The following is a 25,321-nucleotide window of genomic DNA, read 5'->3' on the forward strand; positions in this document are numbered from 1 at the left end:
ACATGGAAATATCAAATGCACGGATCTTTCAACTCTCCGGCGCCCGCTATCGGCGGGTTTATCTGATTTGTTTCCTACTGGTAAAGTTATCTGATCCGTTCGGGGCTATCTCGGTATTACTATCTCGGATCTCTGTGAATTTGGCCTGCCGCATATTTTCGAAACACGATTTTCTCCGCCAGTGAATCCACTGGGTTTGTTCATAGCAGGAGGCGCTTAAATTGAAAGTTGGAAAATAGGTGCATCCATGGATGAGGACAATAATTGTGTTTGTTGCATTCCCCGAATGCCTCTGATCCCTCGAGACATGGTCAACCTCTTAACTCTCCCTCACGAGATCTGGAAATATGACGAGGTAGAAAACCGGAAAATGTAGCAGATTCGGTATAGGACAGTGGACCGAGAGAACATTGAAGCCTGTTTCCAAATGCCGGCGCCGGTGGTAGCTAAGGTAAAAGATCGCCGAGATCAACGTGTTTATATCCACTACGTAATGTACATATTGGTATGGTATCTTTATGTAGTACTCTATACATATCGATACTTACATACGCTCTTCTCTCCGCCGTGGGATACGTGGGATACGAGCAGCGGAAGAAACGGTGGTTCTCGATTTTGTTTTCGGGCAGGGTGAGCAGTACACGCATACACCCTGTAGGGTAGTAGGGTCGCGATCAACAAGGACTAGGAGATCAACACACGAAAATCAGGTAGTGATCAGTGATGAGCCGATCTTTCCTCCGGTTTCAGCTCTGATCCGGACAGGAAGTTTCCGCGCGCATGGCACATAAAGCCAGGCCAAGCCCTCGCACGCCAACTTCCAGTCCTAGGAGAATTACCGATTTGAGTTTTATTACGGGTTGATCAACATGGTGTCTCAAATCTGGTCTGCAAACACTAAGATTCGTCTTCCCCATCCGTTTTTGACATCATTTCATCTTGTCCCGTTGAATGATGCCCATTACAATGAATCATTCCAGCTGAGCAGGGAAGAAGGATTTGCGAGCGAAGCTCCTCTCCCTGTGGAACTCCATGATGACACTATCTCATTCACAAGGCCAAGAGCTCCAACCTCGATTGGGCTTCCTGCTATCCCATTACGTCAACAGAGATCCCGAGAAGACCCAATGAGTATCTGTACATGGGATAGTACAGGAGTGGTCACCATAAATCATATTTGGCTGATTCTCTACACGATATTCACCATCGAGCCCAACCTAGAGACCGTCCGACTACAACTCAAGGGGCCTGACAGCGAGACTATTAGTGAGAACTTACGTCTATCTATGGTGGCCCTCAATTCCGATGGTTGCTCCGTCGTATTTCGCAACAGTTTCTGGCAGGGATGTGCCTCGCCGCTGGGACCTCGTTCAATCTGGACATCCTCTGCAAACAATGCCATGCCACATTTAAACTACGTCACCACATCTACAGCAACAATACGTCGCACTCACCCACTCCGCCCTCCAAAGTCTTCACCAGGATCGATTGTGTACAGCCGATACATTCCAAGTCTGGATAAAGTCTTTTCCTTGGCTGTCATTGACTACCAGGAACCTACTCATGTGGAATTCTTCCACCAGTCAAGAAGAACAACCTCCCCAGCCACCCACTTGGGAATTCAAGGAGACTCCTTGGAAGAAGATTATGAGTATCTTCGCCGACAAAGTGAGGATGCACATACGATTGGCCTGCTTGGTCGGTTTGACGGGACATTATTTGGATACTTTGAGGTTTTCTGGGCCAAGGAGGATGTCTTGGGTGTGGCTAGTGATGGTGGCGATTTTGACCGTGGATTGAACGCCTCAATCGGATACTCGTCCTTCAAATCTCGGCGTTGGCTGCAAGCCTGCTGGTCGAGCCTACTCCATTACATGTTTCTTGATGAACACCGGACAGAAAGTATCATTGGCGATGGAGTATGCGGTCATGAGCTACTCGGTGATGCCTCGTTTGAGTTGTTGGAGGATCGTACGGTGGAAATGCCGCACCAGCAGGTACATCTTACAAGATATTCGCGTGAATTGTTCTTCTTGCTCTGTCCGTTTGATGGGGCACTTGAAGATGTCAATTTGCAGCTCCCTTCTCGTTTATAGAGTTGATTGACAGCTGGACTGTAAATAGTATGCCTGAAGCTCATCCACACATTTTGCATGTTATGAAAGTGCGTGTCCTACGTATACTTGATCATCTAATCATCAATGCCTCATATTGATTGATACTATATGCTCCTAGGGGCACATACCTACTAGTTCTATTATTAGCTTTGTTACGTACTTGGGAACAATGCTGTCATTACTAAGATACTTGAAGAAAAGACACATCCACATATGCATGTACCATGCATACAATAGATTCACGACGAAAGTACATTCTGGTCTAGTCGTGCATTTACCTCCTCGACATCACTATTCTTTCCCTTCTAAATTGCCTTGATTCTGCTCAGAAAAGATTATATCGGACGATTCTGAAAAAAGCCAAATCACGGTATCCTATACTGCTTAGCTCGTGAATACAAGATGGGAGGTCGAAGAAACTCACTCCATAGGTTATATCAACCACCGTTGGATCGGGTAAATGAGTGAAAGCCTCACTGGATTTCAGTGGGCGTATCTCCACTCGTTGAAGGTAAGAATCCCCATTTTCGTGAGATAAAAAAACCGCAAGCCTTCGCCGTAAACGAAGTCCAGCCTATGGATTACGGCATTATATGACGGGTTGTCTTCGTGCCATTGACCCAGCACGTTTTGATGGCCATTGAAATTGGTCAGAATCATACCCGTGCATCGGACACCAACAGAACAAGTCTCTAGGCAAGAGATATTCTCAAGCACGGCTTGAGAACTGAAACTTCCCCATGGTGAGCCCCACAGCTGATGAAGCATACGATGATAGGGCGGAAGTGATAGAATGGACTTGGGCTGCTTTTCTGTGGCCCCAGGGGTGCAAAAAACTCCGAAGCTACTAATACGGGCAGGCTTGCCCGGTGAGTCGTCATAGTATATACCAAGAATGACTCCATGGTGTTTATCCGCTAGTAGGCCTGGGTGGACACTAATCTGTGATGTCGGCATCCTCGGAGCTAATATAACAGAATAGCCCTCACTTGTTTGAATCTGATTATCATAATCAGTAGAAATAATGGGAATGCTTCTCTGTTATAACATCTCTCAGCAAGTCATGTAGGATCACTTACGGCTAAATAGGGGTAATCAAATAAACCTCTCTTATAAGACAGTACACATACTGCTGTGATACGCTCGGTGTACTTGAGCCGAGTGTGGAGGAGAACACAGCCTCCGCTTCGACCTTGCCAAATCGAGCGTGTAGATTGCACGCCAGTTCCTGAGCATCGACGAAAGTGCACTCCAAATCCAATAATTCCCCCAGCAGGAGAGCAAGAGACCGTCAAACCGTACATTGTAAAGTTGTTTTCCGTGAATGAGACACACCGCATAAACAGCCTCTCTGTGTCCCTTGTGTAATCCGCTTGGCGTGGATGTAAAAAAAATGAGGCTTCATTTTTGGCGCATAAAAGAGCTACCGGCCAGCGATTTTCCCAAGTAAAGAAGTCCCCAAACAACGACGTTTTGGTCTGTGGCCGACTGATTGTACGGAGCTTGAGACACTGGTAATTGATAAGCCTTGAACGATAATATGGGGTCGCAAATTCTCTTACATCACCATTTACCCTCAAAAAAAGTGGATCTACAGCGTTCGATGATGCAATGTTCATACATCTCGAATATTCCTTGCTGCGGATCGGGGATCCAACGTAGCCTTAATTACCATCCTTCATGAGATATCGGATTCCCTTCAAACCAAAAAGGCCGATGATCGAAGATACAGCAACCACAGGTACGTTGATCTGAATCCGTTCATAGTCGTGGCTGCTATATCCGTACAGTTGGTAAGCATTATGAAGCCCACATATATAGTTTTCCCCATGAAGCGAGCGGAAGAACACGGTCAACCTGGATCCATGCATAAGGAATAAACCGCTCCATTGGCGTGTTGGGCAAATTCTCTGTACCAACTCCACGGAAGTCTGCAGCGAAAATAAGCACCTGATCACCGTCAGAGGCAGATGTTCCCAAATAAGAAGAAGGATTTCTTCCGGGAGATCTCTCCACAGATCGAAAGTCCTTGACAAGCTGGAATTCCGGTCATAGTATTCGTCCTCCTCGGTTTTCTGAGCCCTGCAAGTGTTCCTCTCGAGGAGCTGCAGTGCCTCTGAAGGAAAATACCTATTGGAAAACGCAAAGATATTTCCTTCCAGTTCCACATCCAGGGAGGGTATCATGGCCAAGGAAAAGCAGAAAAGCGACTCCAAGCTTATCTGATTTCCTAAAGCATTCGAGCATACACTATGCAGAGAGGGAACAACTGGGTAATCGCCATCATCGTGGAACTTGTATCTCTCCTCCAACAGACCCGTTCGATTGGAGCCCGTCTCAAGTTTGGCCGACTTGACTGAGACTATCTTTTGTTGGGACTGGTCCCAGACAACTGTGGACACGTCCATTAGTAAATGAAAGTAAAGAAGATCCAGGGAACCAAACGAGCAATGAAGGGCAAATCGCAATAAAATCGCTCGCCACAGAGTACGCAGTGTCGAGATCGCAGGAATCGCTTAGGGGTATCGAAAAACAGGCTCATCTTCTGTGCAGAGTGACCAAACAAATATTGTAACGTATCATAAGCAAGCATTTAGAGTATGCCGGTCGAATATGTCGGATCGTTTCGAGGGTTCACGGTATCTTAACAGGGACGAGCCGGACGGGAGTTATGTTCATCCGTAATGTCAAAATAATATGACAAGTCAATAAAGCCTGCATGTCAGATCAAACAAATGAAGGTCTATCATATTACGTGAGCTGTGCAGCTATTCTTCCGGCGCTGATTTCAAATGTTGAGTTCCTTAATGAAAGTGGTTTTCTCTAATGATTCAGAATACCATATAGTACAAGGCATGTGACAACTTTGCAGTTGCGGAACTCACTCCTAGTTCGATCAACCTTGTGTCATTTTTAATTACTGTAGAGAGAAATTCGTCTAACCACTCCTCCCCTTCCCTTCTCCTTCGTATCTGGATGGCTTTCCTTTTACTCGGACTACCCCACTGGATACCCTGCCGGGAACCTTGCTGGATTGGTCTTTCTTCTGCAACAAAACATATATTATATAAACAAACCCTTAATAGAACTTTCTTTTTTGTTCCTAAGAAGTTAATTATGAATTCAATGTTATGAATCAATAATAGCGAAGAAAATAATAAAGATATAAGTTTGTTTATCTATAAAAGATCTCATCAAAGATTAGACCGACTTTCCTTAACCTTATCCAGTCGACGTGCTTTTGCCTCGATCTATCGACGTCCCACAGCAAAGATCGGAGTAAAATAGTCTATTTTTCACTATCGCCATGGTAATTATCATAGCAACAGTACCTAGTAGGTAATAAGCACTTGAGCACTGGGCGGGACAGAAGCTAAAGTCTTCCGCATATTTGATACTGTGTATAGTCTGTTAACAACGGCCCCCTCTATCGCACCTGGCTATTCCTGGAATTCTCGAGATTTTGCCGTTTGCCATTCCGTTGAGTGATATTTCTACACGGGCCACATGCATGCTGACGCCACAATGGCTACATGCGACGATATGATTGGAAACATTTCAATGATAGCCACAATCTTATTTTATGCGGCCTTAATTTAAGCTCGCTGGTTGCAATGGCGGTCACTAGCGACACTGGTTGACAATCGAGAATTGGAAACAACCTTGGAATAGGGGAAATGGATCGTCGTTCGAATGCAATGTTTCCATTCTCCATTCCAATCCTCTGTACGGGGCGGAGCAGGGATTAGCCAGAACAGGAAGGGATGAGCTCAACAGGCTAAAGAAGCCAGGACCAGGGTGGAATCTCAATGCGAGACCAGACCAGAGCGGACCGTTGAATGCCATATGGCGACTCCATCTAACGGCGGAGAAGGACGGGAGGATCCGTCTTCAACCCTAGTTCCTTCGGAAATAGGAAGGCAGGTTTTGAAGAGGATGAGATTAATGGATCCTTCCCATCCTTCGGCCCCCTTTTTCTCACTTTTTGCCTATTTTCGTTCTCTTGCTACTTCTTTTATTCTCCCGGATTGGGGTTTTGCCATCTACATCTGATCGACCAGTCTTGGCCATGACGGGAGAACCAAACCATTGGAATATGCGACGGTGACATGAAGAAAAGGGGGCGAGAAATCAATTGATAATCATGAGATAGAGATGTATGTAAATCGCTACGATATTAGGGTCTAGGAAGACTTGGTTATTCGGTCTAGACGTACTCCTATATAGTAGTTGGAATCCGCAACATTTCATATCCATATCTAGTGGATTGACGTAACAGCTCATTAGCACGCCTAAATCCAAAGCGGCTGAGTTTTGATTGTCACATACTCTATACATGAGTTTATAATTGCTATACCCAAAAGGGAGTATGGGAGCAAGCAAATGGAAGGAAATTAGCAAGGCTCCACCACCATGCCCTAAGAAAAGAAGGAAGGGGGAGGGAAAACATTGGCAAGGAACAGGAACAGGAAAATGGAGATACAATTCCGAGATTTTTGTGTTTGTAAAAAGTGCAACGATGGGTCACATCGTCATCAAGCGGGTCCTCACTTGGCGGACCAAGGCCGAAGGTCCAGAGCTTGACGAAAAGGATTTCCCGATTACTCCGTTGGCAAGCCCGGTTCCCCATTGTGGGCGCGATAGCGCATCCCAGTCCTGTAGCGGCGGGATACGGAAGCAGCATGCCGGACGCTAATAAAGGCCGAGAAATTGGCCCTATTGGAAGACCAAGCGGCTTGGGCTTGAAGGGGAAATTGGAATGGACAGCCACTTCAAACACCAGTTGAGGGACTCCACCGTGCACCCATCCCAGGCAGGCCTGAGAGACGATCTATCAAGCGGGAATCCGCGCGCCGTTCCGCGGGTGGATGCCTTCAAATGTTTCCTTTCCGACGCTGTTGCGCTGCTTTGGCGGAATTTTTTTTGTGTTTTCTCAAATTTTCGCATAGGGTTTATACTTGTATGGTTCCTCGATGAGAAAGGTACTTGGAATATGGGGGGGGGGGGGGGGGATTCATCGAGAATATGTTATAAGTAAACTAAGTAAAGGGGGCTAAAGAAGAGGAGAAAGAGAAAGAGATTGGAATCTGGCAAAAAGACTCCGTAATGAACCTAAGGAAATCCTCAGGGACAAGAGAACGGTGGATCTAATCCAGTTCAAGCTTGGCTTGAACCTTTCGGTGTGATATCACCCCACCTAGAGTGAAGAGATTCTAGTCTCTTGCATGGAATTTTCTGCAATTTCTAGGTTTGATGCGCAAGGGCCCCCTGAATATTATACTATTATACTCTCGTAGAGGTTTAATATGAAACGCAGTGGATTTGTGGATCCATCAAAGAAGAGTGGGAGTATACGGAGTAATTTAGGATTCTTTAACTAAGGAATCTGCTTAGTGTTAGGGCCCCCGGCACTTTGCTTCTTCCACGTGCTATAAGCCATATTTTAGTGGATTTTGGGGGGATTTGGGATTTTATCTGTTCTCATTTTTATTCACAATTTTTTTGATACTTTTGCTTCTCAATTTAATTTAATTTAATTTTTTTTCCCTCTTAATTAATAGAGATCCTTGTTCCCCCGGACCAAAACGAATCCCCCAAGTCAATTTTGCTCAAAAAGATTCCAATTATCTCATGAAATAATAGAATAACATGCTAGCATAATCTGGTGCAAAGGCACGGACTCGCTTAGCTGGAAGCTCCCGAGGCTCCACTAAGCAGCTTCCTGTCATGGTTTGGTGAGGGTTTGGCCTAATCTCCTCTTTTTTCTGGGCCGTTAGCTTCTGGACCCGGAATGTTGTTACCCACTTGACTTGCCCTGTGCGAGCTGTTTTTTGCTCTTTGCATTCTTCTAAGTATCCCCCCTTTTTTCCCTGCAAACTGGCTATGTATTTCCCCGGTGGGGATAGAACGAAAACGAATGCGAGAGGGAACCTATAATCTATCGTAGAACTATCTTCAGGCCTATATTTTCTTTTTTTTTTTCTTTGCTTTTTTTTGTGCGAATCATATTGCTTTTGATGAATCCTGAAGATTCGACAACTCATTTTAGCACGTGAATGAAGCATTTGGATGTTTAAAACAGACAGATTTGGAGATTGGTGATAGTGGGGAAACTCGGGAAGTCCAGCCTAAGGAAATATCCTGTCGCAGATTTAATACCCTAGGATTATTCTATGATTCTAGTCGTTGATTCTAGATCGGAACTTTTTTTTTTATTTTCATTTAGGGATAAAGGTCCATTCAAACATGAATCAAAATTTGGCAAAAATAATGGCGCATCTACATCCTACACCAATCATTATAGAGCAAAGGCCCGTTTTTGCAGGGATATTTTACCCGTACGTTCGTTCGCCCCTTGAAAGAACCCAATCGAATAGAATGATCTCATGAGACTGTCATTCAAGCAGTTTGATTTCTCAGGTAATAGATGTATCTATATTTTTCTATTTTTTTTCTATGTTTTTCCTATGTTTTTCTATATATATTTTTCTTGATTCCTGGAATTTGACCAGGGTCATCTTTACCCAGCGAACTGGGAATCCCGGCCGACTGGGTATACATAATTCTATTATTTTAGTGATCTTTTAGTGATCTTTTACTCTTTTGCTCTTTTGATTTATTTTCTGGTTTTTTTTTCTATCTTTTTTTCTATCTTTTTTATTTAATCGATTTGGATCTTGACTTTTTTCCTTACGGGGTTTCTATTATTTCCTAGCCTTGGGCTAATCTGATTTCCAAATTGAATTTAGTTTCTTTGAGACTTTTTTTATTATTTTTGAATTTGAAAAAATTGGATTTAATGTAATTCCCCCCCCCCCAATTTTCCTCTATTTTCCTTAGAGAGAAAAGTGCAAAGCGATGCTTTAAACAATTAGGTTCCAAGGTTGTTAACCCCTCCCAAAGCCAGTTCCCTCTCTCTCTCTTCTTCCTCCACTTAGTTCCAGCCACTTTCTGCCAGGACCAGACTTCGCACAACTGGGCCCCCTCTTTTTCCTTTCTACTCTTCCCTTCACACAACTTCTCTTTATTTGCGTCATTTGAGAAAATATATCCAATTGGGGGCTTTGTGTATTCCTTTTTGCTTTTGACACCTTTCCCCGCCCGCCTACCACCCCTCTTGGGAATCTTCATACCCCTCTTAACCCTTTCCGAACACCTGCTCGAACCTCTTCCCCTCCCCAAAAAAAGGACCACTTGCCCACCATGTCGGGGAAAATGACATTGTATAAGTTGGTGGTGCTAGGCGACGGAGGTGTTGGAAAAACTGCCTTGACCATTCAGGTTTGTCCTCCAAAAAAACAGCTCCGACCGTGATCTAGGAACGAATTCCCAAGGGGAATCCGCCCCCGAAAACTAACATCGAGATAGCTATGTCTCAACCACTTTGTCGAAACCTACGATCCTACCATCGAAGATTCCTATCGCAAACAAGTCGTCATTGATCAACAGTCGTGTATGCTCGAGGTGCTGGACACGGCGGGCCAGGAGGAATACACCGCGCTGCGGGATCAGTGGATTCGAGATGGAGAGGGCTTCGTATTGGTCTACAGCATCACATCGCGCGCCTCCTTTTCGCGCATCACCAAGTTTTATAATCAGATCAAGATGGTCAAGGAGTCCTCCAGTTCCGGATCACCTTCCGGTCCCAGTTACCTGGGTTCCCCCATCCAAGCGTCCGGGGGTCCCGCGCGACCAGTACCCGTCATGCTAGTCGGCAACAAGAGTGACAAGGCCGTGGAACGTGCGGTTTCAGCACAAGAGGGACAAGCACTCGCCAAGGAGCTCGGCTGTGAATTCGTCGAGGCCTCCGCCAAGAACTGCATCAATGTTGAAAAGGCCTTTTACGATGTTGTTCGCATGCTGCGCCAGCAACGGCTACAGCAGCCGGGTCGGAATCAAGACCGCCGCCAACCAGGAGGCCGGGACCGCGACGCGGGTCCCGAATACCCCAAGTCTTTCCGTCCGGATCGAACTAGACATCGCAGTCGGCTTCAGTGCAGTATCCTGTGATCGGCCGGGCCCGTCCGGGGAAAGGGGAGCATTGCATATCCTCTGATAACGATATCGATGCTCTCGTTTGCTACTTTTCTTTGCTACTTTTCTTTTTTCTTTTCTCTATTGGTCTTGGGTGCATCTGGAAAGGGTGGTTCTGTCTTTTGGTTATGACCTTGTTCGGCGTCAGGCCTGTTCTCTCTCGCTTCTCCTCACATATACACAAACTCTCACAACCCCATTCTTCGTCCCGCTCTCGCTTTGCCCACCAACACGGAGCTCCTACGGGTGGGGGACCGAAGCCTCTTTCAGCTCTCACATGAGTTTTTGCTGATCCCTCTTGATTCGGGCCATTGAGGGGGGAGGGGAGCACCCGCCACACTGGCGGGATCCACCGCAATACGCTGGTTTGCACACCTTCGCCAGCTTCCCCCCTCCCCTACCCCACCAATTTGTGGGAGGCAATCACTCAAGAAAGTCCACAAAACGAAGGATAATCGGGGTCTGTCTTGCATTCCATTGGAGCACCCGACGCCACAAACAACCCTCCTAAAAAAAAATTCCTTTGGCTACGAAGCCAGAAGATCGCAGTCGCGCATTAGCAGGCATTTCGATATGATACCCTACGACTGAGCTTGTTTATCTCTTTTCAATTTTTGTCGGCCATTTAAGCAAGTATATAGACAAATACAGATCTTTCTATTTTTAATGGTCAATTTTACCAATCATTGGGAAGTTGGGAACGTTTTTCGGGCCGATCATATTTGGCATTTCACCGGGGGAGAGAAGTAGTACATAGTAGGTGATAGCTCCTCGCACTAGCTAATGGCTGTCCAAAAAGTAAGATCATGTTTCAGCCTCTCAATTGCCTCAGTGAAGCTATCGGGTCCCCACTTTCATGTCTCGTGAGTGAGATTTTCTTGGACGGGAATACAAAGCGGGTACTTAGTCCCACAGCATTGCTTGCTCGACCACACATGTATCGCTCGGGTACCAGGGTGCGGGGAAAGCACGGACAAGGCTAGGGCCCTCGGGCCAACTCTCCCCCCCCGCATTCTCGGCCTTCGCTACAATTGTCCCTTCTAGCCTGTTAATAATAATAAGAGAGAGAGAGGAGGGGCGAAAAACGGAAAATGAAAATCGTATGTTGCATCTCCCTCGAACGGATCCAATCGCACCGAAGCTTGCGCCCTGAACCTGGAGAAGTGCATACGGGCTTGTACGTGCGATAACAGCCCCGGTCCAATCAATCACCTGAACTACAATTTGATCCATCCCAAACATGACGCCACATCCACAACAGGCAGCGTTGGAACTCTCGCTTCGTGATCCGGAGAGATTTTGGTCTGGTCCCGCAGAGCGGCTCCACTGGCACCGAAAGCCATCCAAAGCTCTGACACTCCAATCCAAGACCCTCCCTAGCGGGGTCCAGCATGAACATTGGTCCTGGTTTGCCGACGGCGAGATCTCCACGACTTTTAACTGTGTAGATCGTCATGTGCACAATGGTCTCGGGGACCAGGTCGCCATCATTTGGGAGTCACCTGTCACGCAGACAACGGAGAAGTTCACCTATAACCAGTTACTGGATGAGGTCGAGGTCCTTGCGGGGGTCTTACGCGAGGAGGGGGTCCGCAAAGGCGACGTGGTGATCATTTACAGTACGTAGCCCAAGCTCCACCTACTAGCTTCCCCAATTCCCAATTGGGTGTACGCTTTTTTGCCCTTTTCTAATCTACAAACTCCCCATGCAGTGCCGATGATACCCGCGGCGCTCATCGCCGCGCTTGCGATTACTCGGCTGGGCGCCATCCATGCAGCTGTGTTTGGCGGCTTCGCCGCCCACTCGCTAGCGCAACGCATCGAGGCTGCACGTCCCCGCGCCATCATGACCGCCTCGTGTGGGGTCGAGGGCTCCAAGGGCCCCATTCCCTACCGGCCTCTAGTGGAAGGCGCGGTGGCGGCGAGCAAGTTCAAGCCGAGCAAGGTGATTGTTTGGCAGCGAGACCAGCTGCGCTGGAATCAGCCCGATAAGCTGGGTGGCCAGCGAAACTGGCAGAGACTGGTCAAAAGCGCCCGCATGCGTGGAATACGGGCCGGTCCGGTACCTGTCAAGAGCACGGACGGACTTTATATCATCTACACGAGTGGCACCACCGGACTACCTAAGGGGGTACTCCGGGAGGCTGGCGGGCATGCCGTTGGGCTTGAACTTTCGATTCGGTCTTTATTCGGGATTAAAGGGCCGGGTGATGTGATGTTCTGTGCGTCGGATATTGGTTGGGTGGTTGGACATTCGTACATTTTATATGCGCCGCTGCTTGTCGGCGCAACTACTGTTCTCTTTGAGGGTAAGCCTGTTGGGACGCCTGATGCGGGCACTCTGTGGCGCATTATTGAGAAACATGCGGTCAATACTCTGTTTACGGCGCCTACGGCAATGCGGGCCATCCGTAAAGATGACCCGAATGACAAGCTCTTTAAGGAAGTTGCACGGCGCGGCGGGCTGAAGTCTCTTCGAGCGCTGTTTCTTGCGGGAGAGCGAAGTGAGCCGAGTATTGTGCAGTCGTATCAGGATCTTCTGACTCGGTTCGCGGCGCCGGGTGCTCTCGTCGTTGATAATTGGTGGTCTTCTGAGTCTGGATCCCCCATCACTGGACTGGCACTGAACAGCAGCGCGGCCGTTCCCAACAGCGTAAACGCAGGAGCCGTCCGCCCCCTTGCTATCCGACCCGGCTCAGCAGGCCTGCCGATGCCAGGATTCGACGTACATATCGTCGATGACGATGGTAATGAGGTCCCTCGCGGGACAATGGGTAACATCGTCATGGCTCTACCGTTGGCACCAACAGCATTCACAAGCCTATTCCAGGATGAGGAGAGATTTTATAACGGATATTTAAAACGATTCAATGGCCGCTGGGTAGATACAGGTGATGCAGGACTAATTGACGAAGATGGATACGTTCACATTATGTCTCGATCAGACGATATCATCAATGTGGCCGCTCATCGCTTCAGTACAGGTAAAGTCTATCTCCCTGATCACAGCATAACTCACAGTAAAACTCAACTAACCCTTTTGAAAGGCTCAATTGAACAAGCAATTCTATCTCACCCCTCCATCAGCGAAGCCAGCGTTGTGGGTATCCCAGACTCACTTAAGGGTCACCTCCCTTTCGCATTCATCCAACCCCGGGCTGGCACTGATTATCCAGACCCATTGTCCGCGACACCAAGCACACAGCTTTTTAAAGAAGTCAATGCACTGGTGCGTGATCAAATCGGTGCTATCGCCTCATTGGGTGGTATCATTCAGGGTCGGGGTATGATACCCAAGACTCGAAGTGGGAAGACGTTGCGTCGAGTGCTACGACAGCTAGTAGAACATGGCGCGGAAGGAAGATATGATGCGCCGGTTAGTGTGCCGCCGACCGTCGAGGATGCAGAGGTGGTCGAAGTTGCGAGAGGGAAGGTGAAGGAGTACTTTGAGAAGAGAATCAAGGCGAAGCTTTAGATTAATATTCAATGCGATGGGGCTTAGGGCTATGTTGGCGCGAGGGAACACTCAAGTGCACAGCCATTAAACAAGGGCTCAACCTTGGAATCCGCTCAGGGCCAGGCCCAGCAAACATTGAATAAAGTATACGGATAAAAGCTACATGTACTTGAACACCCAAAGTACAGACTTGCGGATATCAGGCGGCCTGTTAAGTAATTTACTAGGTAAGAAGAACATTGGAACAATTAATCGTTCAAAAGATTATAATCAAGAAAAGACATTATATCCAGAAGTATTGCTAAGAGAGAAAGAAAAAAAGCGCGGCATCGGCAAACATAAGATAAACCCGAAGGCCCATTATGTATTATCTGAATAAGACAAAACATATATATCCAAGAAATTAAAAAAAGGAATCCCATACCCAGGCCAAAGAACGCCTGGCATCCAAACCAGCGCACGATCACACGACCCCAATCCCCACCGCCAACAATCCCACACTCAGCAGATGCGCAGATCAAGCGAGCGAGGAACAGACACAGCGACCGCAGCACCAGCAAACATCGGTACCGGAAATCCGCTTCCTAAACTATAAGCTTACGCTTACAGGAGGAGAGCGACGGCACCGAAGACGGCAGCGAGACCGACACCAGCGCCGGCAACGTTGGCGGAACCGGCGTTGTAGGCGGGCTGGGAGGTGCTAGCGGCGGAGGCACCGCTGGCGGAGGAGCCAGCGGAGCCAGCGCCAGTGCCGGCAGAGGTACCGGGGACACCGGTAGCGGCGGCACCGCTGGGGACGTAGGGGGTGGAGGTCAGGACGGCGGAGGAGCTGGGGGAGACGGAGACGGCGGAGCTGGAGGGCAGAGGGGTAGAAGAGCTAAGAAGGGGGTGATTACGTTAGTATAAGCACTAATATAGTATATGCTTCGAATAGATTTGAAGTATCTTGGCGGGGCCGATCGGTGTTCGGTGGGTGTTCCAGATAGATGAAAGTGGGTATGGGTTGCGCTTACCACTTCTTGCACTCGGTCACGGTGGAGGTGATCAGAGGACGAGTGACAGTGTAGGAACCGCCGGACATGGTGAGGTGGCCAGGCTAGGAAGAAATAGAGATGTCAGATATTGTTTATTGTATATGATATGATAGTGGGGATGGGGTTGGTATGCGGGCGCGGATAGCGATATAGATGGTGGATATGGGTGGCTTGCGGGCGCAAACTCGGCAGAATGCTGATAGGGATGCGACTTACGGTGGAGATGCTGTAGGTGGTACCGCTGTGGACAATGGAGGTAGCCTCAGGGCAGTAAGTGGTGTACTTGGTGACAGTCTCGGTGACGGCCTCAGTAGCGATGGCACCGGCAGCCAGGGCCAGAACAGCAGTGATGGAGAAACGCATGTTGATTGATTTAAAGGTAATTCGAGGAATGTTCCTTGAAGAAGTATAGCACTTTTCTTGAATGAAAGAATGTGGGGAGTTTGAAAAGAATGTAATCGGCCAAGAAGGTCCGGGAGTGAGTCAAGAGAGTGTGAATACTTGCAGAAGAGGAGACGGGGGGGGGGGAAGGAATGATTTAATATAAGTCCATGGTCGACTCAGGTACCCGTGCACTAGCGTCTAAAATTCCAGAAATTCGGACCCAAAAAACTCACTTTTCTCCCGTTCAATAACCAAAAACGAACAAGAAAATGACAAAAAGGGGCTATGGAAAAGGCGTGGCAATTAGGGAAATTAAGACCCAGACGCAATTTACCTATACCGTTGGTCCCGGCCATGGTCCTGATGGAGTCCCTGCAGGGGATAGAAACGAATCAGGGGGGGTCGTGCTCCGAACACACTCTCCCCCCACTCATAATCCAGTGACCAGCAACCGACCCTCCAAACCTGATAGAGGACTAGCGGAGTTGAGGATCATTGCTGTTTTAGTAGGTGAAGGCTTGGAAAGTTGATCCCACTCGTGAAAAAAAAAGAAGTCTAGGCCAATGATTGACGGTTTATTGGAGACCAGAATAGAATAGAATAAATAGACCCCCCTGGCACCTACACTATAAGAATGAAGTTATAGAACCTTCTGCCACAGAGTATGTAAGTCATATAAATCAACCAGGGGTAAAGGACTATAGATGGATATCGCCCCGATAAAAAAGACGCCTTTGGCGTCATTGGGCCCTTTTGGTCCTTTTTTTTTGGTCCCGTCTGTGCCGAATTTACTCTCTGGGTAGAAATCGTCTTACGCACTCTTGGCCCTTTAAGTGGGGCTAAGATCGTTATTCTTCCCCCCAAATTACCCATTTGGAGTTGATTTTTTAATTGGTTCCGGACTTGAGTCGATAATGAACCATTAAAAATAACATCGGGAATCAAGAAAACCCGTTCACGAGGTATATGCGGGGGGGGTTGACATGTAACACATGCTAGGCAAGGGCCGAAACATTTGACATCATACATCTCAACAGCATAGACATAGCTTCTCAAGTACATAATTGCCATGGATACAAGAATAATTTTTTGAAAAGAAGCAGCCCCTAAAATCACAGAGATTGACTTTCTCTGCGGAGTAATTTTCTTATCCCTTTGTTTTTTTTTTCAACAAGACAAATTCTGAAGATCCACTATCGTCCAAGCTTACGAGGCAAATCGGCCTTCCTTAACAAGAAAGTGCCGCACAGCACGTGCTTTTTATCAACAAGGCATCAGATATGGATCTGGACTGTAAACTCATTCTAGATTAATATACTAGTAAAATATCTATATAGATGCAATTGTATAATCTCAAAAAATTGTGCCCATCTCGAGTCAACAATGAAATGATACCGAGGGCTGCCCAACACATGCGCATACTAAATCCACCCTTCATCTCACCGCTATATGGCTTGCCGAGGACATTCGGAAATTAATTTCAGGGAGCACAATGATGTGAGGTCGTTGGAATTGAATTCATTTCATTATTCAATGTTAGTCTCAGCATTTGAAACATTCTTAATTTTGAGGTTGTTTTTAGTTCGTTTTCCCGCACCTGGGGCCAGTGGTTTCAGGTCTACATGTGTACGTGCATATACATATGTATACTGGAGACCTAGTAATCTCTAGGGAGTAGTACACGGTTGATTGTATGTCTAAGCATGTCTGCTCCAGATTCCAGCGAGCAACCGCCCTGATGGACCGTGAGTCCTCATGAGTTCCCGAGGTTTATCGATGCATGCCTATTCATTTACCTAGTACGGAGTACATACTAGGCACCGAGCGTAACCCCTTGTCAACTGGTGGTACCTGAGCCTTTGAGTCCATCCGTTGATGTCGGGATAAACGCCGGAGATACCTGCACACAACCTTGGAAGGATAGCGTACGTACACTGTGGCTTTACATATTATCTCCTTCAAATGTCAAGACCTCAGAAAATAAAACTGGTTTTACATATTAGAATTCACGTGTCTAGGTGGAAATATGGGTGTGAAGCTTTGCACGTGCACTATCTCCAAGGCTGTCGTCCTGTCAACTGGTTGTCCGCTGGCCAGGAACCGATGACGAGGGGTGCCGACCGTAAAGGCTTATCCGGGGTAGAACCAAGCACTGGGTGATCCACATCAACATTGAAAGTACACAACAGAGGGGATCAGTCAACCACTTCCAGATGTCGATATGAGTTTACTCGCTATTTGTATAGCATCCTTGCCTAACTCAGGTTCATTGCTAGACTAATGTACATGTAAAGCACTCAAGGTCCTCCCTGGTCTTTCTTGGGAGACAGCTTCCCATCTACACAACAAGTCCAATCAGATAGAATATAGATCCCTCAATGGATGGTGACGGGGCGCGGGATCTCTCAGCAGCGCCCGTCCAAGGCCAGCCCAGAAGGCCAACCCCGACGAGTGCTGATACAGATAGAACGCCATCTCTTCATTTTGGATTTAGTTGTGTGAAGAGAGGAAGAGGCAGGGAGATGATTCTGCCAAATAAAAGGGGAGCAACAGTGCACGGACCAAGGGCCAGGCGGTGACCCAGAACGGGTCTAGTGTGGTTTTCCGCTTTCCGCGGGCAACGGGGAAGGTGCGACCGGCACTCCGCAGTATTAAAAGCTGCGGCTTCCCTATCGACATAGCAATTGTGTCCCTCAATTCCTCTCATAGTCACCATGTCTTTTGCTCGCTGTGCGCGCCTTGCTCGCCTCTCCCTCGGGAGTGTTCGCTCTGCCACAATCTCTCCTCGCGCATTCGTCCCTAGATCCACCCCTCTCGTGCGGGGAGTAGCGTCATTCAACCGAGATGCTCAGCAAAAGGTATGATTCATGTCCAATGTGAACATTTCTACGATTCGAGTGGCTATTCTAATACTTCGTACAGCTTCTATCATCCTCCCTGAAGGATTCGGATCCCGCGGTTTATAACATTTTGGAATCGGTTCGTCGTTTGTTTCCAACTTTATATGGAGCAGAGCATTCGCTGATATCGGAGAATATAGGAAAAAACTCGCCAGAAGAACTTCATCAACCTGATTCCCTCTGAAAACTTCACCTCACAAGCTGTCCTTGATGCCCTTGGCAGTGTGATGCAGAGTATGTACACTCCCGCGTCAATCTTCGCTCAATGACTTATCTCTAATCGTATATCAGACAAGTACTCTGAGGGATACCCCGGTGCCCGGTATTATGGTGGAAACGAACACATTGATGCTTCCGAGCGTCTGTGCCAGCAGCGTGCACTGGAGACTTTCCGTCTCAACCCGGAGGAGTGGGGTGTGAACGTGCAGCGTATGGTGCCACCTTGATCCGTCAACACGAGGAATTTGACTGCAGAGCGCTAACATGATAACAGCTTTGTCCGGCTCACCCGCTAACCTATACGCCTACTCGGCTTTGTTGAACACCCACGACCGCCTCATGGGCCTGGATCTGCCCCACGGTGGTCACTTGTCCCACGGTTATCAGACCCCAACCAAGAAGATCTCTGCCATTTCCAAATACTTCGAGACCCTGCCCTACCGCCTAGACGAGTCCACCGGCTTGATTGATTACGACGCATTGGAGAAGCAGGCTTTGCTATACCGTCCCAAGCTGATTGTTGCCGGTGCCTCTGCGTACAGCCGTCTCGTCGATTACCCTCGCATGCGCGCGATCGCTGACTCGGTGGGCGCATACTTGTTGACTGACATGGCCCATATCTCCGGTCTTGTTGCTGCCGACGTGATGCCCTCTCCATTCCCCCACTCCGACGTTGTTACCACCACCACTCACAAGTCTCTGCGCGGTCCTCGTGGTGCTATGATCTTCTACCGCAAGGGTCTGCGTCGCACCGATAAGAAGGGAAACAAGGAGATGTACGACTTGGAGAACCCTATCAATGCCTCGGTTTTCCCCGGCCACCAGGGTGGTCCTCACAACCACACTATCACCGCGCTGGCCGTGGCACTCAAGCAGGCTCAGTCCGCCGATTTCCAGGGTTACCAGCAGGCCGTACTAGCCAACGCACAGGCGCTGGCAGAGCGACTTGGTGAGTCTACCAGCAATGGTGGTCTTGGATACAACATTGTCTCCGGTGGTACCGATAACCACCTAATTTTGGTTGACCTGAAGAACCGTGGTGTTGACGGTGCCCGTGTCGAGCGTGTTCTGGAGTTGTGCGGCGTAGCCAGCAACAAGAACACCGTGCCCGGCGATAAGTCGGCCCTCAAGCCCGGTGGTCTTCGCATTGGTACCCCAGCTATGACATCTCGTGGCTTCCAGCCCGAGGACTTCCGCCGGGTTGCCGACATTGTGGACCGCGCTGTTACTTTGACCCAGAAGCTGGACAAGGCTGCCCGTGAGCAAGCGCAGTCTCGCGGAGTCAAGAACCCCGGTACTCTCAAGGCATTCTTTGAGTACCTGGGTGAAGGCGAGGAGGTTTCAGAGATTGTCATGCTGCGACAGGAGGTCGAGGACTGGGTGGGCACATTCAGCCTGCCTTGGGTCAAGGACCAGTAGAGTAGATTTCTTTTGATCCCCCATATTTTTTTTTCTTTTTCTTCATTACATGTACATTTCCCCCTACGATTCAACACGAATATGACTGATAAGAACATTCAAATATTTTTCTTTTTTTTTTACTAATCTAGAAATTGTAACTAAACATCAATCCACTAAACCACAGTAAGCCGGCAAACTCAATCGCTGACGTAGTTGGGGAAAGATAAGCGATAAGTGCGGACCTTCTCCGACAAGGTTGCGGAGAGATTACGGGCATTTCGGCTTTGCTTGAAGTTGTTACTTCCCCTCCATCACGGCATTGGATTGAAGTCAGAGAAATTGAAAAATCAGGATCATGAAGGTCAGCCAAGTACGTTTACGTATGGAACTACCTTGAGCAGACTTCTGGCTAACTTTCCAGCTCTATCTATACCCGATCAAATCCCTCCGGCCAACTCCTCTTGACACGGCCGTCCTAACTTCCGTGGGGCTACAATTCGATCGTCGATATATGCTCCTGAAGGTTGAGCCAAGTGAAGATGGCTCCAAATCTACGCTTAAAAACATGCACATTCCCCATTATCCCGAAATGGGACTTTTCCAGACTGCAGTAGAATTCCCCAAAACCAAAGATGACAGCGGAAAAGTCACGGTGACATACAATCCTCCTACTCCGCAAGATACATCAGACCCAAAGCCACGCGAGGCCAAGTACTTAGAGATCCCACTGTGCTCAATGTCAGTGAAACACAAAAGAAAAGTTCAAGTCATGATGCACAAGAGCCCAACAACTGGATATGATATGGGTGCCGAATACAACAACTGGTTCAGCGAATGCTTTGGGTTTCCAGTTATCCTAGCCTACCTAGGAAATAATTCGAGACAAGTACTCGGTACAATGGCCCCAGAAAAGCGAAATAAGACACCTTGGTGGACGATTTGGTACGAAGCATTAGCGCATATCTCGAACAAGACGATTATATTGCTACTTTTTTGGCTCTACTTCCTCGTCAGAGCTGTCAGTATTCCCATCAACATGATGATAGACAAAAATCTGGCTCCTCAAACTGCGTTCCCGGTCGCCACTCTCGTTTTCGCTAGCTGGGTATGGGCCACACATTGCCTATTCGTTAGACTTCGCCGAACGCGTATCAGTTTTGCCGACTGTGCCCCATTTCTCGTGATCTCACAGGCCTCAATCGACAATGTCTCTGCCCGGCTTCCGGAGGGGGAGGAAATGGACCATACTAAGTTCCGGCCCAATATTGTCGTATCGGGCGCCGATTCAGCCTTTGAGGAGGATTTTTGGACCGAGCTTATCGTGGGACCAACGAAGGCTCGTTTATTACTGACGGGGAACTGTGTGAGATGTCAAAGCTTAAATGTTGATTATCAAACTGGGAGCATGGCCGAGGGCGAAACAGGAACGGTGCTGAAGAAGTTGATGAAAGATCGGCGGGTGGACCGAGGGGCTAAGTTCAGCCCTGTTTTTGGGCGGTATTCGTTCCTGCATTGGACAGGACATGGGGATATAATTCGGGTAGGCGATGAGGTTGGGGTAGTGGCGCGTAGTAAAGAAAGGACCATTACAGGTATGAAAGCCCAGGATTTCTTTTACTGTTCTACTTTCAAGTCTGGGTTGAACCACTGACATCTGTTTATAGATTGGCCTGGTCTGACCAATTAGCCTGACATTAGTAGATATACTTCACAGGACCATGGGAACTTGGAGGTAATTACATGTTGAAACCCCAAAATTCTACTAAAAATACTATGTGACTACTGTACTAGAAATCTCCCACGTAGTAGACATCTGGACACAACCCATCCTCTTTAAGAGAATTCTATAAATCACTGTCTGCATTCATTTACTTAATCTATTTCCTACACGTGGGAAATTGTACACAGAACTTCGTCACAGGTTGAAGTTCCCACTTGTTCTCCATAAAAAGAACCTCAGGTACCAATGATAAGCGCTTATCGGTATTCCCGGACGATACACAGCCACAACTACGTCAGGGCAAAATTGCTCAAGTGCTTGTCTTAAACACCGCCACATTGACACCTGATTTCCAATGGCGACTTTGAGCCATGGATTCAATTGTGGATTCTATTTCCAATAATAACTCATTGTCTTTTATTCTCGATTTTTGATTCATCCTCCTATCATACATCTGCTGTGGTCTAACAACTCCTAGAAAGGCTAAAAACGAACTTCGCTCATCCCGCTCGAATTTGTGGCTTGACTAGACTAAGCGGCCCCCCATCAATCGAACGCCGCTGCCTGCTCGGAACCCGCTGGATCAGCTTCCCTCACCTTGTCACACCTGAACTGAAAGCTGGATTCGATTATTTGGGGTATCACCCGTATCACACTTTTACTCCCACGCTCTGCACCCGACCGGTCAGGTGCCAGCTGTCCCGCAACTTCGGTGCATAAGGCGCCAGCCACTAAACCCCGCCGGGGGTAAGTTGCCGCTGCAGGCCTAACAAAAAATTCCCAAGCGATCCTCATCGCTCCAACAACAACCGTCGCAGTCGCCATGGACTCAGTCAATCTGCGTCGCAAAGACACCACGAAGGGTCCGCCGCTGCGGATCCTTTCTCTCGGTAAGTGTGACGAAACTACCTGTGATAAGACTACCCCACGTACACAACAAGCCTGAGGCTGACTGGAATAACAGATGGAGGTGGTGTTCGCGGCTACTCCATGCTCATAATACTACAGGAACTCATGTATCGTACCTACGTTGAATGTGAAGGGAAACCTCCTCGTCGCGACCAAATACCTAAGCCTTGCGAACATTTTGATTTGATCGTGGGAACCGGCACCGGCGGTTTGATTGCGCTTATGCTGGGACGTCTCCGCCTTGACCTCGAGACCTGCAAAGAAGTTTATGTTCGCATGACTCGCAAAGTGTTTGAAACAGACAAGACTATTGCTGGTATTCCTTATCGATCAACATTGTTCAAGGCGTCCAAACTGGAGGAGGCTATCCGAGAATGTGTGCGGGAACATACTGTTTTTGAAACCGAGGGCAATGACCTGCCCAACAATTCCAATGCTCGATCATCCATCGGAAGTCTTCCCTACAGCCCGAACTCAGTGCCCCAGCGCTCTGTCAGCCGAGGGAGTTTTAGCACCTCTGCTGCCTCACATCCTCAAGCCCAAAGCCAAAGAGGGTCGACATTTCTTAACGGGATGCGCTGGGGTAACCCGGAAGCAACACTCTACGACAACCGGGAGCACCGGACCAAGACGTAAGCCTCTCTGTCATACTATACTAAACTTAAAGCTTAAAGCTAACATCGTTTGCAGTGCTGTTACTGCGCTTTTCAAGGGCACCCCACGTAACGGACCAGTAGTGTTTTTACGCTCTTACGATTCTCGTCGAGAACCCCCGCCCGAGTTTGACTGCACTATTTGGCAAGCCGGTCGTGCCACCGCAGCTACTGGACTTGCCTTTAAACCTATTCAGATTGGCCAACACGTTTTCATTGATGAAGGCCCCGGAACCTACAACCCTGCCCCGCAGGTACTCGACGAGGCGATTGTGAACGAGTGGCCTGGCCGGGATGTTGGGGTTTTTGTCAGCGTGGGAACGGGGCGTCGACCATCGGGCACCAATAGCCGTCAGCATGAGTGGTGGGAGGATTTCTTTGGCGACGCACTGGGCACATTCGCCGAGGCGCGGAGACGGCTGATGACCAAGATTGAGGGCTGTGAGGATATCCACCAAGAAATGCTGCGGGACACCCTTGCCAAGCGTAATGTCAACAAGGACAATTATTACCGGCTTAACGTGGAGGTTGGAGTAGGCGAATTCGGCATGAACGAGTGGAACCGCCTTGCAGATATCAGCACCAACACACGACGATATTTGGCAAAACCTGAGGTCAAGAAAATGATTCTGGACGCAGGTGTGAAGTTTGCCAAGATTGACCGCATGAATAAACGCTTGGCAGACCACGCGGCAGCTGGTGGTGATCGCGATGATATGTCATTTGACTTGGAGCGGGAAGAGATCTCTATCTCACAACAAGCACCGGTTTTCTCGGCGCCCCCACCTCCAAAAGCATTTGCTGTGGAGCTACCCGCTGAGCCCGTGGAGATGTATCGGCCTCAGGGATCACCGCCCATCCCTGCCAGTGTGACGGTGACTGCACCACCGGAGGACGACTCACTTCCAACTCACCCTACTCCTCAAGACGGATATACCTCTCCTATCCGGCATTCAAGCGCCGAAATACCCAATTTCTACCAGAATCAACCACATGACATGTACGGGCGACCAGTCTCGCAACCTTCTCTCCATCATAGTGGTGATCAAGTCTTCCATAACGGCATGCCACCACCACCAGTGCCCCCAAAGACACCTATCCCATATCCGTCACAGGATGATTCAGGAGGCGTGTCGATGCCGGCTCCATTGTTCACTCATACTGAAATTCCGATGCCCAGTGGCACGACACGGCCGCCTTACCCAGTGGACGAACCGCCCCCGGTCGTGAACCGGCAACGCAAGCCAAGTTATCATGTGCGGTGATTCTCCTTTCTTTTTGGAAAGTCTAATTTCGGCTCTCGGTTTTCGGTTTTCGTCCGTTTTGTTTTTGTGTGATTCTTTCGATTGTTTTTCTTATCTTTTCTTTTATTCATTTATCTACTGGGATACCCTTCATTTGAGACGGAGAATCGCATGGGTTTGAGAATAGGCCAGAAACACGGTGTCTCGGCGCAAGAACCGACAGGAGATATCTATTTTTCTTTATCAGGGGCAGATCCATCCCCGGTCTTTTTTTTTTTTCTAGGCGGGGACAATGATGAATGATGACACTTATGATCAGAAAAAGGTCTTCTAGTTATGGTGTACAGTACATAATAGATACCGAGGTAGTAATGAAGCGAACGACGGCTAAGTTGACGTTGATTGCCTAGGAGCTAGAGTACTGCATTTACTATTGGACTAGTGAGTTATAGTTGTGTTTTAAACAAGGTTATCTAAGTAGACCAACTAGTTAATGATCGACTACTTTTAATATTCTTGTTATTTGACGCACAGATTAATAACGTCTTAATTATATCATACTCGTCAGTGGCACAATCTGTCCAATAGATGTTGGGGGTATTACTTTTTCTATAAATATCAAAATCGAAGGTAACTTTGAATTCACCAAGATTGGTACATGTAGTACCATGTGTTTTGAACTGGTACCTGGCAGGTACCGCTGATCCTACGGCAGCCCGCCCCACTTGCTTGTACTGTGCAGGTTCCGCTTAGATTACGATTCCTTCCCCCACAGCCCCCCAGCCATCTGTTTTACTATTTCCCCTATTCTCTATTTTCTTAGATTTTCCCTCGTGCCTGTCTTTTTTCAAGTCTCCGGCGCCTTTTCTGCATTTCTTTTAATCTCACTTTGCAAAGCTATCTTTCTCCAAATCAACTTTACTTTTACCGAACTCCTTGAATAAACCTCATTTTGCCCTGCGTCCCCAACGCCGATCGGCCCCCGCCCTGATTTTGGACTCCGTTCCAGAAACATTCCACCATTGTCTTTCCGCATCCAGACCTCAATCCTAAATTCCGCCCAAAACGTGCCGGTTTCGACTATTTGTTGACTTTTGTTTTCAGTCATTCTGACAAAAAGGATTGGTTAAGAATCAACAAAGATAAACAAAAATTCAGGCGTGACGCCGACTGCGCAAAGTGGCCTAAATTGGTGTCTCAGTAGTCGCCGAGTTACGTCTTCGGACGACTCCGTACCTGCGACTTCCAT

General features: G+C 48.0%; 9 protein-coding genes across 9 annotated transcripts; 6 read left to right on the forward strand and 3 right to left on the reverse strand.

Annotated features, from left to right (window-relative positions):
* Positions 1-869: 869 nt before the first annotated feature.
* N7466_002514 (uncharacterized protein) lies at positions 870-2,096 on the forward strand (the record flags this gene model as incomplete). Its single annotated transcript, XM_057161912.1, has 1 exon — positions 870-2,096. One exon carries the CDS (start codon positions 870-872, stop codon positions 2,094-2,096), a length of 1,227 nt encoding a protein of 408 aa, XP_057025197.1.
* Positions 2,097-2,600: 504 nt separating this feature from the next.
* On the reverse strand, positions 2,601-3,421 carry N7466_002515 (uncharacterized protein; the record flags this gene model as incomplete). The annotated part of the gene is made up of 2 exons (XM_057161913.1): positions 2,601-3,116; positions 3,248-3,421. The coding sequence occupies 2 exons, from the start codon at positions 3,419-3,421 to the stop codon at positions 2,601-2,603; spliced, it is 690 nt and encodes a 229-aa protein (XP_057025198.1).
* Positions 3,422-4,166: 745 nt separating this feature from the next.
* N7466_002516 (uncharacterized protein) lies at positions 4,167-4,525 on the reverse strand (the record flags this gene model as incomplete). The annotated part of the gene is given in 2 exon segments (XM_057161914.1): positions 4,167-4,233; positions 4,248-4,525. The coding sequence occupies 2 exon segments, from the start codon at positions 4,523-4,525 to the stop codon at positions 4,167-4,169; spliced, it is 345 nt and encodes a 114-aa protein (XP_057025199.1).
* Positions 4,526-9,320: 4,795 nt separating this feature from the next.
* rasB (Ras small monomeric GTPase RasB) lies at positions 9,321-10,127 on the forward strand (the record flags this gene model as incomplete). Its single annotated transcript, XM_057161915.1, has 2 exons — positions 9,321-9,398; positions 9,486-10,127. 2 exons carry the CDS (start codon positions 9,321-9,323, stop codon positions 10,125-10,127), a joined length of 720 nt encoding a protein of 239 aa, XP_057025200.1.
* A 1,264-nt stretch (positions 10,128-11,391) lies between these two features.
* On the forward strand, positions 11,392-13,626 carry N7466_002518 (putative acyl-CoA synthetase; the record flags this gene model as incomplete). The annotated part of the gene is made up of 2 exons (XM_057161916.1): positions 11,392-11,770; positions 11,864-13,626. 2 exons carry the CDS (start codon positions 11,392-11,394, stop codon positions 13,624-13,626), a joined length of 2,142 nt encoding a protein of 713 aa, XP_057025201.1.
* Positions 13,627-14,211: 585 nt separating this feature from the next.
* N7466_002519 (putative GPI anchored protein) lies at positions 14,212-15,005 on the reverse strand (the record flags this gene model as incomplete). The annotated part of the gene is made up of 3 exons (XM_057161917.1): positions 14,212-14,485; positions 14,622-14,704; positions 14,859-15,005. 3 exons carry the CDS (start codon positions 15,003-15,005, stop codon positions 14,212-14,214), a joined length of 504 nt encoding a protein of 167 aa, XP_057025202.1.
* Positions 15,006-17,740: 2,735 nt separating this feature from the next.
* Positions 17,741-19,564, forward strand: N7466_002520 (serine hydroxymethyltransferase; the record flags this gene model as incomplete). Its single annotated transcript, XM_057161918.1, has 5 exons — positions 17,741-17,884; positions 17,949-18,005; positions 18,067-18,160; positions 18,218-18,355; positions 18,420-19,564. The coding sequence occupies 5 exons, from the start codon at positions 17,741-17,743 to the stop codon at positions 19,562-19,564; spliced, it is 1,578 nt and encodes a 525-aa protein (XP_057025203.1).
* Positions 19,565-19,901: 337 nt separating this feature from the next.
* On the forward strand, positions 19,902-21,197 carry N7466_002521 (MOSC domain protein; the record flags this gene model as incomplete). The annotated part of the gene is made up of 2 exons (XM_057161919.1): positions 19,902-19,916; positions 19,968-21,197. 2 exons carry the CDS (start codon positions 19,902-19,904, stop codon positions 21,195-21,197), a joined length of 1,245 nt encoding a protein of 414 aa, XP_057025204.1.
* Positions 21,198-22,089: 892 nt separating this feature from the next.
* Positions 22,090-24,093, forward strand: N7466_002522 (putative Patatin-like serine hydrolase; the record flags this gene model as incomplete). The annotated part of the gene is made up of 3 exons (XM_057161920.1): positions 22,090-22,156; positions 22,231-22,807; positions 22,866-24,093. 3 exons carry the CDS (start codon positions 22,090-22,092, stop codon positions 24,091-24,093), a joined length of 1,872 nt encoding a protein of 623 aa, XP_057025205.1.
* Positions 24,094-25,321: the final 1,228 nt, after the last annotated feature.

Source organism: Penicillium verhagenii (assembly GCF_028828195.1).
Source record: "Penicillium verhagenii strain IBT 33310 chromosome Unknown utg000003l_segment0_segment0, whole genome shotgun sequence".
NCBI classification, from domain to species: Eukaryota; Fungi; Ascomycota; class Eurotiomycetes; order Eurotiales; family Aspergillaceae; genus Penicillium; species Penicillium verhagenii.